Source organism: Lemur catta, chromosome 3 (genome assembly GCF_020740605.2).
Source record: "Lemur catta isolate mLemCat1 chromosome 3, mLemCat1.pri, whole genome shotgun sequence".
Taxonomy (NCBI): Eukaryota; Metazoa; Chordata; class Mammalia; order Primates; family Lemuridae; genus Lemur; species Lemur catta.
The window spans coordinates 28900513-28918106 of record NC_059130.1 but is presented as its reverse complement, the minus strand read 5'-3'; the positions used below and the strand labels follow the sequence as shown (position 1 = coordinate 28918106).

The window sequence follows — 17594 nt, the reverse complement described above, 5'->3', positions numbered from 1 at the left end:
TAGTGAAACCGGAATTCAGATGCAGACAGGCTCATTTTAAAGTTTAGACCTACAGCTACCACATTATATTGCATTTGGCCACTAAGCTAAGGTCTCTCTTGGCCCATTTATGTCTCTAGTAAACTCCAGTGTTTCTTGATTTTTCTTTACAGAAAAGAGAAGAAACTCTGTGCCCACTAATCTACTTAATCACCTCAAGGAAAATAGAGCAAATGACAGGAATCCATCGGGGAAGAGGAGAAGCCATTCTTTCTCCTCGTTTGCTGAAACTGACTTTCACTCTGTCATTCCAGATGTCTTCATGACCCAGTTCTCTGCCCTGCAGACAGCTCGATCTGTTCGAACAAGACGGTTGGCAGCTGCAGAGGAAAATATTGAAGTGGCTCGAGCAGCCCGCCTAGCCCAGATCTTCAAAGAGATCTGTGATGGTATCATCTCTTATAAAGGTGACCATATCTACCCCCAAATTCATTCTTCTTACCTTTTTTTCCCAATCATATCACTTACCCTCACATGATATCCAAAACTAGGAACAAGTGACATTTTAGGTTTAGGAATTGTTCTACCGTTCTTTGGAAAGTATAGAATTACAGGACTCGTTATAGTCTTCAGGAATTGTTTTTAAATCCCAAGACTCTACCTGTCAATTTTTTCTGGTTTTTATACTTTCGCCATAGTTAAGTACTATATTTAGAGATCACATTTTTTTTTTTTTTTTTGAGACAGAGTCTCACTCTGTTGCCTGGGCAAGAGTGAGTGCCGTGGCGTCAGCCTAGCTCACAGCAACCTCAAACTCCTGGGCTCAAGCGATCCTTCTGCCTCAGCCTCCCGAGTAGCTGGGACTACAGACATGCGCCACCATGCCCGGCTAATTTTTTCTATATATATTTTTAGTTGGCCATACAATTTATTTCTATTTTTGGTAGAGACGGGGTCTCTCTCTTGCTCAGGCTGGTCTTGAACTCCTGACCTCGAGCGATCCACCCGCCTCGGCCTCCCAGAGTGCTAGGATTACAGGCGTGAGCCACCGCGCCCGGCCTAGAGATCACATTTTTTAGCTATAGGATAGCTAGTCTCTGTCTGCATCTATAGAATGCAGATTTCTGTTTTGATGTGATTTCCCTGAATAAGAGGCAGTGAATTAACAATTTAATAAAGAAGTAAGGCTAGGCACAACGGTTCACACCTGTAATCCTAGCACTTTGGGAGGCTGAGGTGGGAGGATTGCTTGAGATTAGGAGTTTGAGACAGCCTGAGCAAAAAATATAGAAAAATTATCCAACTGTGGTGGCATGTACCTATAGTCCAGCTACTTGGGAGCTGAGGCAGGAGGATTGCTTGAGTCCAGGAGTTTGAGGTTACGGTAAGATAGAAAGATAGATAGATAGATAGTATTATGACTGTATTATATGAAGTACTGTTCTTAACTTTTTTTAATTAACAGATATCTTTGAGAATCTAATAAAAACATTGACCCTTTCCCCAGAAAAATACATATTCATAATTTTACATGCATTTCAGAGGGTTCACAGGCCTTAACAACCTGTACATTAAGAAAAAGAAGACCAGGTTTGGTGGCTCATGCCTGTAATCCCAGCATTTTGGGAGGCCAAGGCAGGAGGATCACTTCAGGCCAGGAGTTTGAGATTAGCCTGGACAACATAGCGAGACCTCATCTCTACACAAAATTTTTTTTTAATTAGCTAGGCACGGAGGCATGGACTTGTAGTCCTAGTTTGTTGGGAGACTAAGGCAGGAAGATCGCTTGAGCCCAGGAGTTAGAGGTTGCAGTGAGCTGTGATCACACCACTGCACTCCAGTCTGGGCAACAGAGCAAGACCATGTTTCACCAAATAAAGAAAGAAAAAGAAGCTGCAGTGGCTCAAGCCTATAATTTTTTTTTCTCAGAGAAAAAAAAAGAACATAAATTTTTAATGAAAATTACCATTTACTTTAAAAGAGTTTTTGTGCAGACAGCTTTATACCACTCCTTTCCTCTTCTAGGACATATTTTCTGTGTGTGTGTTGAGGGTAGGAGTGGGGAAGGAGAGAATTTTTAATTTGGCGTAGGTAGTTTGGTAATGCAAGTGACTTTTTCTGACCAGGAAATTTGGGAATATTAAAATGAGATTTTGACAAGTTATTGCAACTTTGGCTATCAGCTTTGACTTGTTTCTCTTCCTTCCCTTCTCTAAATTCTGAGGGATTTGGTTCTTTCTTTTTTTTACTTTCTATGTCTACTGTTTATCTTTAGTATTATAGTGGATTTTTGCAGTTTCATTAACCTAAGGATATAGAAAGGAAAGTAGAGACCAAACTGCCCTAAGATGTAAAGTTTTGTGGCACCTATTCCATTTACATTCCCAAAAGATCACACATTCTCAAGTAGCCTCATCTGATCTAACGTGAAATTGCAGTAGATACATCTACCATGTTATGGCATTCTGAGCATGAAACAACAGGCTTTTTATTCTCTTTCTAGTGAAATTGCCAGAAAGTAAGTATAGTAGCAAATTAGAAGTAGCCTCTCAGCATGAATTCTATTTTCATAATACAGAGTAACTGTTACAGGAAAATGAATTCCAGAAAATATTCACAGTACAGTACTAAATTATTAATTATCTGGAATTTAATTGAATCCAGTCCAACAGAATAACATTAATTAAGTACAATTAACAAGAACTAGAAAACATATTTTAGATAAGGTGATCCTTTTTGCTGTAATAAGATTTGTTGAGCAGTAATTTATCCTAAGCAGTCTAGCTACCTCAGTAAGTTCCCATCTCTCATTCTTCGTAGGAATGTCTTCTAATTACCCAACTAATATTGTCCTACATTTCAAGTATATATACTGTATCTAGGCAATCTTGAAAGTATTGTTTGATCTCTGCCTTTAACTACATTGCTGAAAAAGTGGATTTTTCACAGACCTCAAAAAAACTTGGATTTTTTTTTTTCCTTTAATTTGAGGAATTCTACTTTTTCAGTTAGGAGATAATGCTTGCCTCCCTTGTATCTTGGAGTCTTTCTACTAAACTTTGCATTCTTTTGCAGATTCTTCCCGACAAGCACTGGCAACTCCACTTTTGAACCTCCCCCCAAAGAAAAAGTAGGTTCACATTTGCAGGAATCATCTGAGTTTTAGAAAAATATGAAGTATACCATATTGACACCCTGGCTTTGTGTTCCAGGAATGCTGACTATTATGAGAAGATCTCTGATCCCCTAGATCTTATCACCATAGAGAAACAGATCCTCACTGGTTATTATAAGACAGTGGAAGCTTTTGATGCTGACATGCTCAAAGTCTTTCGGAATGCTGAGGTATTTTCACTGACTTCAAATGTAGATGTAAGAAGTTTGTTCCAGAGGCGCCCTGGCACTGCACTAACAGGGCAAGGTCGCTAGAAAAAAAAAAAAAGATTTTTTCTAGAAGTTTAAGGTCTTTACTCTCTTCTCCTACCAACTTTCATATTTTTGGTTGGGAATGGCGGTCATTTTTATTGAGTTACCCTTGGGGTCTGTGTTACAGTGTACTGAGTATTGTAGAATCCTGTACAATGAAGACATTGATATGACCACAATGGAAAATTTAATCATTCCCCCAAAAGAATAATTTTTGTAGAAACCTAATTTAATATTGAACCTTTTATAAGTATATTATATAGACATTTTAATACATTTAAATAATATGTATGGTTTATTTCCTCAAGAAAATAAGTACATGTGAAATACACAGAAATATGTATAGGTAAGTAGTTGGAAATATATCCTGAGGATGGAATTGAAGGGGTATCATGCTGATAGGTTGTGAAATAGGTGAAGTTCATTGGCGAGTAGGTGGCCTTGAGCTGATTTAAAGGACAGGATGGAATATTGTATGTTGCATAGAAGAGCAAATTATTCAGTGATTTTGAAATACTTTGGAGAAGTATTTGGAAAACAAAAGAGGCTACTAGATAAAAGAAGAGTAAAAGTTAAAAGACAAAATGAGAAAGAAAAATAGGGATAAGAATTAAAGCAATCTTAAACTGTAGCATGCTTTCTACTGAAACACAGTTTCCACATGCATTCAACACCTGTAGATCTGTCGTAGATATCTGTAAGACAAATGTAAATGGAGAGCTTCTACACTACATTATACTTGTGATATTAATTCATATTCCATGATCTTGTGGACAGTAAGGCCCTTGACAAGAATTAAATGACAGAGCAATAGAGCAAATGGAAAAATACTGTGCAGATTCTAATTTGAATTTATTTTAGTTCAATATAAATTGTTGCCAGCTGGGTGCTGTGGCTCATGCCTGTAATCCTAGCACTTTGGGAGGCCAAGGCAGGAGTATTGCTTGAGGCCAGTTGTTCAAGACCACCCTGAGCAAGAGGGAGACCTCACCTCTACAAAAAAATTACAAAAATTAGCCAGGCATGGTGGTATGCGCCTATAGTCCCAGCTACTTGGGAGGCTGAGGCAGGAGGATGGCTTAGACCCAGGAGTGTGAGGTTGCAGTGAGCTATAATGACGCCACTGCACTCTAGCCTGGGCAACAGAGCAAGACCCTGCCTCAAAAAAAAAGTTGTTATCAACTACCTGGCAGTATATTTGATAGTATTAAAAATCTATTATCCAAAATGGGAGGATAAAGAAAATCATTACCTCTTCAGGTATGTTTTTAAGCCAAACTGAGAGGACCAAATATGATTTCTTTTTTCTCCTTTCTTCAGAAATACTATGGGCGTAAATCGCCCATTGGGAGAGATGTTTGCCGCCTACGAAAAGCCTATTACAATGCCCGGCATGAGGCATCAGCCCAAATTGATGAGATTGTGGGAGAGACAGCAAGTGAGGCAGACAGCAGTGAGACCTCAGTCTCTGAGAAGGAGAATGGGCATGAGAAGGACGATGATGTTATTCGCTGTATCTGTGGCCTCTACAAGGACGAAGGTCTCATGATCCAGTGTGACAAGTGCATGGTGAGGGTCAGGAGATGAAGCAGAAGCTTGGTCCTGATGAGCATGGTGACCATATTCAAAGAAGCAGCTCATGCCTCTCTTGGCTTGGCTTGAAAGGCTTTTTATGAACTGTAACTTAGCCTTGGTTTCTGTTGTCCCTCAGTGTTCATCATATGGTCTTTCCCCTTTTATATATCTCTCTTTTATTTAATCCTTCCCTTTTTGTACCTTCCATTTTTTTCTCCCCACTTGCCACTGTACACTTCTCACATAATCTGGATCGAGGAGAATGACAGTATTTAGTATAGTGCTTTACCTTGATAAAAATTAGAGGTAGTACTCAACATAGCATGGATACAGATAGAGTGCAGTGTATATTAATAAATACTTGTAGGGCTCCTGATGAAAGAGTCAAGGCCTGGATTTGAGCCCCCCTAGTGTCTCCACTTACTACATGTGAACTCATTACCTTATATGTAAAGTGGCTGTGATTCACACATAGGGTTGTTAGGATAATGTTAGAACAAGGGTAAGTAAAAACATTTTGTAATTATAAAGGCTTTCATAATAACCATATCATCGATTTATATTACTTAAGTAATAGTTTGGTAGTATCCTCATTTCTCCTCCTATTCTCTTTCCATCTCTCCATTTTATTTGCCCAGATATATATATTATGAATCAATCTATAAACTTTTGTGCTTCTGTTTAGACAAGTCATCATTCTTTTTTCCTATTTTACCATTTATCTCTAATTTCTCACTTACCCACTTATCCCTTAGTTCCTATTTTGCTTTACCCTGTCCTATTGCTAATTTTTTTATTCTTAGCCCCTAGGACCTCTCTCAATAAGTCTTACCCTCCTTATCCCCCCCCCCACTGTACCTATTTCTACAGGTGTGGCAGCACTGTGACTGTATGGGAGTGAACTCTGATGTAGAACACTACCTTTGCGAGCAGTGTGACCCAAGGCCTGTGGATAGGGTAAGTTGCCCTCTTATAAAACTCCAATTTGTAAGTAGGAGATATAGCACATGGTATCTCACCTGACCTGTCCCTGCTATGCAGAATTTCCTTTAATAAATTGTTCAAGGCCGGGTGTGGTGGCTCACGCCTGTAATCCTAGCACTCTGGGAGGCCGAGGCGGGAGGATCGCTCAAGGTCAGGAGTTTGAGACCAGCCTAAGCAAGAGTGAGACCCCATCTCTACTAAAAAAATAGAAAGAAATTATCTGGACAACTAAAAATATATATAGAAAAAATTAGCTGGGCATGGTGGTGCATGCCTGTAGTCTCAGCTACTCAGTAGGCTGAGGCAGAAGGATTCCTTGAGCCCACGAGTTTGAGGTTGCTGTGAGCTAGGCTGACGCCATGGCACTCTAGCCAGGGCAAAAGAGCAAGACTCTATCTCAAAAAAAATAAATAAAAAAGTTGTTCAAACTTTCTTGTCCTTAGTTTCTTGTACTTTACATTGAGAGTAATAATTCTGTCCTACCTTCTCTCAGGAGTATGATCAAAGAGAAAATAAAATACTTAGTAATCTGTGAAAGGAATGGTACTATATAAAACTAAGGTTTTGCCAGGCACCATGGCTCACGCACATAATCCTAGCACTCTGGGAGGCAGAGGTGGGAGGATCACTTGAGGTCAGGAGTTCAAGACTACCCTGAGCAAGAGCAAGACCCAGACCCCCATCTCTACTAAAAATAGAAAAATTAGTCGGAGCCGGGCATGGTGGCTCACGCCTATAATCCTAGCACTCTGGGAGGCCGAGGTGGGAGGATCACTCGAGGTCAGGAGTTTGAGACCAGCCTGAGCAAGAGCAAGACCCCGTCTCTCCTAAAAATAAAAAGAAATTATCTGAGCAACTAAAAATATATAGAAAAAATTAGCCGGGCATGGTGGCGCATGCCTGTAGTCCCAGCTACTCGGGAGGCTGAGGCAGGAGGATTGCTTGAGCCCAAGAGTTTGAGGTTGCTGTGAGCTAGGCTGACACCACGGCACTCACTCTAGCCTGGGCAATAAAGTGAGACTCTGTCTCAAAAAATAAAGAAAAATTAGTTGGGCATGTTGGTGTGTGCCTATAGTCCCAGCTACTTAGGAGGCTGAGGCAAGAGGATCACTTAAGGTCAGGAGTTTGAGGTTGCAGTGAGCTATGATGACACCACTGCACTCTAGCCTAGCAACAGAACAAGGCCCTGTCTCAAAAAAAAAAAAAAAAAAAAAAAAAAAAAACCTAAATTTTTTATGAACACTGTCAACTATCCATAAAAGGAGATGCTTATAAAATCTAAAACTTATTGCCCTAAATATCATAATATCATTTATTTTAGACAGTGGTTTAAGTAGAAAGAACACTGGACTCAAAGTCAGCAAAAGTTAGTCTTGGGCTCACTTTACAGGAGAGAGGGTTATTGCCTAAGTTATTGAGGGGGTTCTTGGCTTGATTCTGCCATATTTATATATGTGATCTTGGGCAAGGCACCCCCATAAAAGGAGAGATTTAGGCAATATTTCTTAATGGTGTTGCTGTTGTCATTTTTAGGTGGACAATTCGTTGTGAGGGATTCATTTCAGCATGTTTGTCTCCCCTGGCCTCTGGGCACTAAATACCAGTAGCATCCCCCAATCATTATAATAATTAAAGTGCCCCTTCACATATTCTCAGATACCCCGTGGGTGGCATAGAGCAACCATACAGTTAGTGCTTTGTAGAACATAGTTTGAGATACTTAGGCTATCAGTTTTATCCCCTACCTTCACTTTTCTAGGTTTAATAACTCTAGTTGCTTTCATTTTTTTTTCATATTTGTGGTATATTGAAATGACTAAACAGTATGTCTTGATTGGTTGGGAATTCTAGGTTTTAGTTCTTTTTCTCTTTTGAAGAAGGGTCGGTAGGATGACTAGTAATTCCAGCCTTTATCCATTGGCTTTCTGCTCTCATCAGGAGGTACCCATGATCCCGCGGCCCCACTATGCCCAACCTGGTTGTGTCTACTTCATTTGTTTGCTCCGAGATGACTTGCTGCTTCGTCAGGGTATGTACACAGGAGCTGACCCTAGTTGTCAAAGCTGATCTTTCTAAGTATCGTCTGTCTGTATAGTAGTCATTATCTCCATATGGCCTTTGATAGCAATAAAAGATAGATATTTATATCCTTTAGTCCTTATGCTTACATATATCACCTTTCCACCAGATAATACTAATTGGATGAGACAGAGACGTTGTATAGCTAATTTTAAGACTAAGGAAGACACATAGGAAGCCCAAGGAATGGAAGCCCTCCCTCATGTAATTGTCATAGTGTTTGTTTTCGCCATTATACTGCTAGTTTTAACTTTCTATATTTATACTGTTTCAGATTATAAGTTCTTTCTACATAGACTTGGGTCTGATAAATGGATGCCTAATAGAATTCATACAGGAATCGTTTTTACTTTCTTCTGCATTCTCTGCCTTCCTAGGTGATTGTGTATATCTGATGAGGGATAGTCGGCGCACCCCTGATGGCCACCCAGTCCGTCAGTCTTATCGCCTGTTATCTCACATTAACCGAGATAAACTTGACATCTTCCGCATTGAGAAGCTTTGGAAGAATGAAAAGTATGTGCTGAGGTCCTATCTCTTCCAGCTCTGCCCTACTAGCAGACCTGAATATTCTCTAGGATTTTGCTAATTACCTAATCCTCTCCCTTCTTGATTTTCGTTTTTTAGAGAAGAACGGTTTGCCTTTGGTCACCATTATTTCCGTCCCCATGAAACACACCACTCTCCATCGCGTCGATTCTATCATAATGAACTGTTTCGGGTGCCACTCTATGAGATCATTCCCTTGGAGGCTGTAGTGGGAACGTGCTGTGTGTTGGACCTTTATACATATTGTAAAGGTAAGTTTTCTGGGCTAGTTTAAAAATGACCTCAATGGCCGGGCACGGTGGCTCACGCCTGTAATCCTAGCACTCTGGGAGGCCGAGGCGGGTGGATCGTTTGAGCTCAGGAGTTCGAGACCAGCCTGAGCAAGAGCAAGACCCCATCTCTACTAAAAATAGAAAGAAATTATCAAATATAAAATAGAAGGAAAAGAAACAGAAAAAAAGAAAAATGACTTCATTGATCCCCTGTTCATTGCCCACCCTATTCTTCTTTTTTTTTTTTTTTTTTTTTTTTTTTTCTTTTTTTTTTTTAATTTTTGGAGACAGAGTCTCACTCTGTTGCCCAGGCTAGAGTACCATGGCGTCAGCCTAACTCACAGCAACCTCAAACTCCTGAGCTTAAGAAATCCTTCTGCCTCAGCCTCCCGAGTCGCTGGGACTACAGACATGCCCCACCATGCCCGGCTAATTTTTCCTATATATTTTTAGTTGTCCAGATAATTTCTTTCTATTTTTTAGTAGAGACGGGGTCTCTATCTTGCTCAGGCTGGTCTCAAACTCCTGACCTTGAGCGATCCTCCTGCCTTGGCCTCCCGGAGTGCTAGGATTACAGGCATGAGCCACCGTGCCCGGCCCCACCCCATTCTTCTGATGAAGGATTCTCCAAGGCTATCTCTGAAACTCCAGAGAGATACACTATATTTTTCTTGTGCTTAATAATAAATGTTAATTCCCCTTTTAAAATTTTAATTAATGTTTTTTAATACTGTGGACTAATTTTGAATTCTAGCTCTACCACATTTTATGTGTGCCCTTGGTAATTTACTTAACCTAAGTACCAGTTTTCCCACTGAAAATAGGGATTAGTATCTAGTATATTTTAAAGAGTTTTGTAAAGATGAAATGAAATAATCTACAAAAACATTTAGCCCAGTTTATGGCTCATAGTAAAAGCTCAGTGTATGTTGTTATTATTAGCAGAGTTCAGTCACCTAGTTCTTTCTCTCAGTATTGTAGCAAAATTGTCTGAAAGTATATGTATTTCATTCTAAAACTGACAAACTTCTTGCAACTCTGTGACACTGATGACTCCTCCTTCTCCCAGTTAAAAAAATGTTCATTTACAAATATAATTCCCTCATTTATACCTCCATTCTTTTCTCATAACTCCTGCATAATCTGCTCTTTTTCCCTTAAAATATTCCCTCACAAATCCCTACAGCACTCACTACATTTTTCATTTGTTTCCATCCTTTAGTATGCCATTCTGCTCTATATTCCCTTTCTCCTTTGTTGACATTAGTGTTTGGGAACTCTCCTTTCTTCTGCAATCACCAAATGCTCAGTTGTTCTGCCTCTCGAAATAGCTAGTGTTTTCCTCTTAAGGGTCTAGCAGCTCTCCCAGTCGTGTGTATGGTGGTCTCTGGGCAGCTCAGGGGGAGGGAAGAGGAAATAAGATTCTTTAACAGTGTTTGGACTCACAGGGAGACCCAAAGGTGTGAAGGAGCAAGATGTGTACATCTGTGATTACCGGCTTGACAAGTCAGCACACCTGTTTTATAAGATCCACCGGAATCGCTATCCTGTCTGCACCAAACCCTATGCCTTTGATCACTTCCCCAAGAAGCTCACTCCCAAAAGAGATTTCTCAGTAAGTCTCCTTCCTTTCTTAACACTAATTTTAGGACAATCTGATTCATGAATGAAATTCACAGAATGAGAATCTTCAAGTGGCTCTCTGGCTCTTTATCCTGTTTCCTTCCCAAACAGGAAATCTTCATCTCTATTTGGGATGTTTGAACAGCATAAATACATTGCTTTGCTTGGGCTATGTCTCAGGAAATTGGTGATTACAGTATTACACCTTCATCAGGTTTTCCTTTTTCTCTTGCCTCTCTTTTAGTCTTTGCTGTTGAGCCCCACATTTTTAGGTTTTTGTTTTGTTTCATTTTTCACACTCATAATTTTAGGCAGCAAGTAGAAAGAATGGCTAGAACCCTGAAAATCTTTGGTGAAAATAATTCAATGCTTTTTCTTTTTATGCCTGCATTAAAAATATAAGACATGATCATTATATAAAATTTGAAAAGTACAGAAGCATTAAGAATAAAATCATATATTATTCCGCTACCCAGAAAATAACCATTAACAGTTTCCTTTTTTCCTTTTTTTTTTTTTTTTTTTTTGAGACAGAGTTTTGCTTTGTTGCCCAGGCTAGACTGTAGTGGCCTCATCATAGCTCACTGCATCCTCAAACTCCTGGGCTCAAGTGATCCTCCTGTCTCAACCTCTCAAGTAGCTGGGACTACAGGCTTGTGCCACCATACTCAGCAAATTTTTCTATTTTCTGTAGAGACGAGATCTCACTCTTGTTCAGGCTGGTCTCGAACTCCAGGCCTTAAGTGATCCTCCTGCCTCAGCCTCCAAGGGTGTTAGGATTACAGGCATGAGCCACAACACCCAGCCAGCATTTTCATTCTCAAGTCTTTTTCCTGTGTATTTTTTCTTTCAAATATTTGAGAACATATGCCATTATTTTTTGTCATTCATTATTCCATAAATATTTTGGTCATCCAGTCATCTGTTTGCTGTAATAAAACCCCAGCTGAGTTCCTCATCTTTGAGTCTTCTTTTAGTGGGCCTGTCAAAATTCATAGCTGTCACCCTGGAATGCTTAGATATAATCTAACCAAAAAGCACACCTATACATTCCTCTTTTTTCTATTATTATTTTTTGAATTTTTCCAAAGTCTTTTGTATTCTCTCTGCCCACCAACAGGTCTTTTCTTCATATCTAGACTTATTTGGTCTTGCTCATTGAATCAGCAGCTCACTGATTAGCTTTGAAACCCCAGGCTTAACTACAGTCATGCGTCCCATAATGTTTCAATTAACAGACAACATATACAATGGTGGTCCCATAAGATGATAATGGAGCTGAAAAATTCCTATCACCATAGCCATTGTAACGTTCATAGCACACTGTATTACCTTTTCTATGTTTAGATACAAAAAATACCTACCATTGTGTTAACAATTGCCTGTAGTATTCAGTTTGTATTATAACATGCTGTACAGGTTGTATTATAATATGCTATACAGGTGTATAGTAGGCTATACCATCTAGGTCTGTGTAAGTACACTCTTTGATGTTTGCACGATGAAATTGCCTAACGATGCATTTCTCAGAACATATCCCCATCATTAAGCAATGCATGAATGTATTTATAAAGTAAAATGAAGTGGAGAAATTGTGAGTTTATTCCTTCTACTGTAATTCTGGGATTATAAAAATGCTGAAAACCATTGTGGGCTATTGATAGAAGTACTGAACTTCTGACCTTAAAACATAGTCACCCGGTTTGTAAGGGCTTTAGCCCTACATCCCTTATCCTGAGTGGGCCGCAGACCAATCTAGCTTTGCCAGCTTCTACCATCTGCTTACCTCTTTCTTTTATTCTCTGCAGCCTCATTACGTCCCAGACAACTACAAGAGGAACGGAGGGCGGTGAGTCCCATGGGGGATGTGAGGATCCTAAGGGATTGACCAAGAGCTTGAAAGGAGCATTTAACAAGGAACCACCCACTCAGCTCCACCGCTAAAATTGGGTATTCTCTGCAGAGTAGCCCAAGGTGGTGGGCAACACTATGGAAGAACTAGAATTCAATAGATGTAATCCCATTATGGGGCCTTAGTTAGGGGAGCAGGGAGGCTTACAAGGAGTAGAGACAGAGAAGATGATTTAGAACAGAACTGCAGATAACTCAGAAAAGTCTTTTGTAGACGTCTGCAAGCTTTCCCCATTGCCTCAAGGTATATCAGCTCTTGGTGCTTCTGTCAAGGAACAGATGTAGCCAGGAGTTAATAGTTTTGGCTGAGCAGTTTGGGTTCATAGTTTTTGTTTTTACTTGTTTTGCTCATGAGAGGGGTATTATTGGAGAAAGAGAATAGAAGTCTTTTCTTCAATTTCCTTATCTGTTAACTAGGGGAATAACAACTGAACCATAAGGGGAAGAAATGTTATTGATGTGAAAAAGAAATTCAGGAAAAGTAGAAAGTCCATTTAAATACTTACTTTGTGCCAGGTGAGGTGGTTCACACCTGTAATCCTAGCACTCTGGGAGGCTGAGGTGGGAGAATTGCTTGGGTTCAGGAGTTTGAGACCAGCCTGAGCAAGAGCGAGATCCCGTCTCTACTAAAAATAGAAAAATTAGCTGGGTATGGTGGCATGTGCCTGTAGTCCCAGCTACTTGGGGGGCTGAGGCAGGAGGATCGCTTGAGCCCAGGAGTTCGAAGTTGCTGTGAACCGTGATGATGCCACTATGCTCTACTCGGGGCTACAGGCAAGACTCTGTCTCAAAAATAAATACATAAATACTTATAGTTGGACTATTGTGGGTTGTGCAGGACTTTTTCATACTTAACGAAGCAATCAGTTATTTTACCAGCCCTGTTAATATTTTGTGGATTCCTATCTCATTTGTGCTTCAGATTCCTGAGAGAAAGAATAAAAGTTGAATTTTACAAATTAATTTTCAGAGAAAGGTATTTATTTATTCAAATAATAATAAAAACCAGAGTCAAGTTTCTTACCTCAAGCCAAGGCTCTAACAGCTGAACTCCTTGATCTCAAACCATCCTGAGGCCTCTACGCTTCATTCGCCTTTCCTCCCCAAAGTGCCTTGCTCGGCCTTGCCCTAAATTCACCCATCCTTCCGGCAGATCATCTTGGAAGTCTGAGCGCTCAAAACCACCCCTAAAAGACCTCGGCCAGGAGGATGATGCTCTACCCTTGATTGAAGAGGTTCTAGCCAGCCAGGAGCAAGCAGCCAATGAGATGCCTAGCCTGGAGGAGCCAGAACGGGAAGGGGCCACTGCTGACATCAGTGAGGGTGAAAAAAAAACAGAGGAAAGTAGTCAAGAACCCCAGTCAGCTTGTACCCCTGAGGAACGACGGCATAACCAACGGGAACGACTCAACCAGATCTTGCTCAATCTTCTTGAAAAAATCCCTGGAAAAAATGGTAAGAAGAATCAGGCTCATATTTAGGGTTTAAAATAAATGAGAACTAAGTGGAGAAGTAGTGACTACTTCTGATTACTGGCCCAGCATTGAAAGTATTATAAGAAAATAGCATAATTCTTTCATAGGCTTGCTTTTAGTTATATCTCGGGAGTGAAACTCTTGGGATGATCGATCTCCTCTAGAGAAACCCGCTTTTTCATCTAGGACTAGATAAAGGAGGACTTAAATTGCTTATTAGGTCAGAAAAGGAATCATTGAGTTCTGTGTTCTCCTTAGAGCTCAAATCTGGAATAAGGAGTGACAGAGTGGTATTTGATGAGCCTCCTTTATTTTGTTTTCAGCCATTGACGTGACCTACTTGCTGGAGGAAGGATCAGGCAGGAAACTGCGAAGACGTACTTTGTTTATCCCAGAAAACAGCTTTCGGAAGTGATCCTGAAAGAATGAGAACCTCAGGCATCTGGGATCCAGTGGAGCTCATCAGTCCTGCCTCCTGCTCTGTGGGGGTACACGGGTGGGAAGGGTCCGTCCAGACAAGGGGAATGGGGCCTTGTTGACATTAGGTACTTAAACCTTGGAGCTAGTGGAGAGGAAGAGGAAGGGGATCTGTCCAAGACAGTTGAGTTTAATTAATTTTCCTTTCCATTGCCTCACCCAAAGGGTTAATAACGTAGAGAGGAGAGAGGACCACACTGGGGATGACCAGAACCTATTGGTACTTTATAGCACTTGCTCCTCCCCACAGCTTGGGTTTTCCTGTGTCATCCTCAGATCCCACAGGCACTGCTAAAAGGCTGCTTTCTATACCCAGGTGTAACTCAAAATCCAAAAGGATAGGGTCAGGATCTCCATTCCTACCCCGTCTGTTCTCTGTTGGCTCTAAGAGCTACTCCAGAGACCTAAAACAGAAACAGTAGCTGGGGCTTCGTCCCAGATCCCTAACTAGGAAAGTTTCTCTCTCCGTTTTTGCCCAAACAGGTCAAGGTAAAACGTGAGTTGACAGCTCAAAGCACTTGTAACTGCTGCCCCCTCCCTATCTATACTCCCCCAAATAGAATCATGGGACAGGGAAAGCCCCTATGGGGTCAGAAGGGCAAAGTACTTCTTGTAATTATTTTTATTTTGTTTTACTCTTCATAACCTGCCGAACTTTTTTTTCTAATGAGAAAGCCAGGCCCCCGCCAGCACACATGCTATTTTTGATGCGCTGTAGTCCTTGTGTGTCTGCTGTGCTGTGCAAATGGAAATTCAGTTGAAAATAAAATCATTTTAAAACGTACATAAAATAGAACTCTAAACTCTCCCCACTAACAAGTCACTACATAAACTGTTCAGCAGTATTCACCTATCAGAGTATTTGTTGTGAGTGTAGATTATCAATTGAAAACACTACTCTTGTTTTCTTAATTGTACAGTTTTCAATGTCCATTTCTTAAAGAGACAGTGTGTTCTTTTCACTCCTATGCCCATCTTCCCTCCACCCTCCTGAGTGACTTCATCATCAGGAGGTATATCCAGGGTGTCTTCTTCCTTCCTAGTCTCTTGACCAGAAGTTACCAGATTATACTGTCTCTTTAAAAATAAAATTTAAAAAGCTTTGCTTTGTTGTCTTCTCAGACATACATATGCATATACGTTTTAGATGTTCTTATAAGAGAAAAGATGGTTTTTAAATGTGCCAAGTTGTGTGTGTGTATATATATATGTGTGTATATATATATATATATATATATATCTGCTGCGTGATTGGTAAGCAATACAATAGTAAACATGTCCCCATTACTTTTTCTAATATTGGACCAATGCTGTCCTAATTGTACATTTCCCCTTATGATGACAATGCTCTGACTCGTTAGGTAGAAACATTGACCACCTTTCATTCCATTGAATCTTTTTTTGTTTTTCTCCTTTGTCATTCTTGAGGAAAAAACAAAACAAAAGAGATAGGGGATGCCAGTGATCCCCTTGAGCAGAGAAAAAGCAAAATAAATATTTTATTAAAGAAAGAAGAGAATTAAGAAAATAGTTTGGAGTATTTTCTTACTGTAGAGAAGCACTGTACATTACTAAGAGACCTGGGTATAAAATACTCACGTGTGGAGCTGGAAAAATCGCATGTCCAAGCCCATTTGAGTGGTTTCTTTTGTTTTTCATTGCAGGGAGTGGGTGGGAGGGAGGTGGGACTAGGGGCACTTTGGGGGTCTCCTTTTAGTCAAAAGCAAGAAAATGACAAGAAAGAGATTAAAATTCAATGTTTCCTTTATAGTGTTAAACACTAAAATTTTAAAAAAGATGAAAAAGAAAAAAAACTTTGTAAAATGCGAGAACAGAAGCAAAAGACACTACGCTGTCATTTTATCTTTCTTTTGTTGAAAGACTAAAAACTGAAATGTTTTTTAGACAATCAAATGTTAGGTAAGTGCAAAAACTTGTTTTTTCTTACTGGTGTAGAAATTAATGCCTTTTTTATTTTTCGGTTATTTTATAATAACGAAATAAAAAGAACCCCCCCCCCAGCTGCCAGGCGGGTTTTGGTGTTTGAAATGCGGGGCAAAGCACTACATCACTGCAAATAGATACAGAGTTAGTCTGCATGTCTGTAGGCTGTGTGATTGCGGAAAATATAAATGCTGCTAATATATTTCCTTTTTACAAAAGCATATCTAAATAGATGATTGTTTTGATGTTAATCTTTGTAAATTATGTATTACCAATTTTAACATTGGATGTAATTGCATAAAAAGCTTGCATCTCAATCCTTGAAAGTCTAGTATTAAATGGAAAAAACTTTTCCTAACTCCTCCGGACTGGTGAGCTTGCTATTTTTTTCCTATTTTCTACCCTCCATTTGTCTTCTAGGAACTTCTCCATCCTGTTTCAAAGGGGATCTTTCTAAAACCGCATCATCAACCTACTGGGCCCCACAGAGCACACTCACTGCTGTTGGCTACTGGATAAAGCCTTTTCTTCAGTACTAGGATCTTTTCTAGTTCAGACCCAGTCTAAACAGCACAATAATCACCCACACTGTCCAGCTGTTGTTAAACATGCCACGCTACATTCTATACCTCCATCCTTTGCACACACGTGCATCATCTCATTTATTTCTCATTAGCAGCCTCTGAGGCTGGAAATAAATAACTTTAGGCCATATTTTCTAGGCCACTATATGTTAGACCATTTCTGTCATAAGCAGTTTCCATGAAGTCATTTACTAATCCTCACAACAGCCCTTTTTGGTAGGTACCAAAACCTAATTTTATACATAAGGAAATTGAAGCAAATGAGAGGTTAAGTAACTTGCCTAAGATCACATAGTTAATCCTCATAATAGCCCTTTGAAGTTGTTATCCCATTCTGTAGAAGTGAAAACTGAATCTCAGGAAGGTTAAATAACTTGCCAAAGATCACCTAGTACTAGTACTGGAGCCAGAACTCCAAAGTCTATGTGCTCATCCACCAATAGAAAAGTGAGAAATAGCCAAAGTAACCCTATTAGTTAATGAAGATAAACCCACTCCTGCAAATAACTGAAAGGCCTAACAAAATTTTGTCTCAGACATTGGTCAGACATTTAGACTGGAAATTCAGGTAGAATACAGTTGCTCAGAAGCAGCAAGACAATTGATTTATAAGAGTTCGATCTCTACTATAGGGACTTGGGGTTCAATACTAGGCCAGAGTGCCCCACTGTTAATTAACAGTCTCTTCATGACTGCAAAATCAATGTTAGTGTTAA

At 39.9% G+C, this 17594-nt stretch overlaps 1 protein-coding gene across 7 annotated transcripts in view; it reads left to right on the top strand.

Annotated features, from left to right (window-relative positions):
* Window positions 1-16652, top strand: part of ASH1L (ASH1 like histone lysine methyltransferase) — a 182927-nt gene extending 166275 nt beyond the window's left edge. For all 7 annotated transcript variants that reach the window (XM_045545305.1, XM_045545311.1, XM_045545308.1 and 4 more), the window contains 12 exons: window positions 294-446; window positions 3055-3109; window positions 3192-3324; window positions 4726-4974; window positions 5851-5937; window positions 7903-7993; window positions 8421-8559; window positions 8671-8843; window positions 10313-10479; window positions 12296-12336; window positions 13552-13853; window positions 14197-16652. In XM_045545305.1, coding sequence (XP_045401261.1) covers window positions 294-446; window positions 3055-3109; window positions 3192-3324; window positions 4726-4974; window positions 5851-5937; window positions 7903-7993; window positions 8421-8559; window positions 8671-8843; window positions 10313-10479; window positions 12296-12336; window positions 13552-13853; window positions 14197-14288 — 1682 coding nt within the window. In that variant the 3' untranslated portion in view covers window positions 14289-16652. The remainder of the gene's footprint in view (window positions 1-293; window positions 447-3054; window positions 3110-3191; window positions 3325-4725; window positions 4975-5850; window positions 5938-7902; window positions 7994-8420; window positions 8560-8670; window positions 8844-10312; window positions 10480-12295; window positions 12337-13551; window positions 13854-14196) is intronic.
* The last annotated feature ends 942 nt before the right edge of the window (window positions 16653-17594 follow it).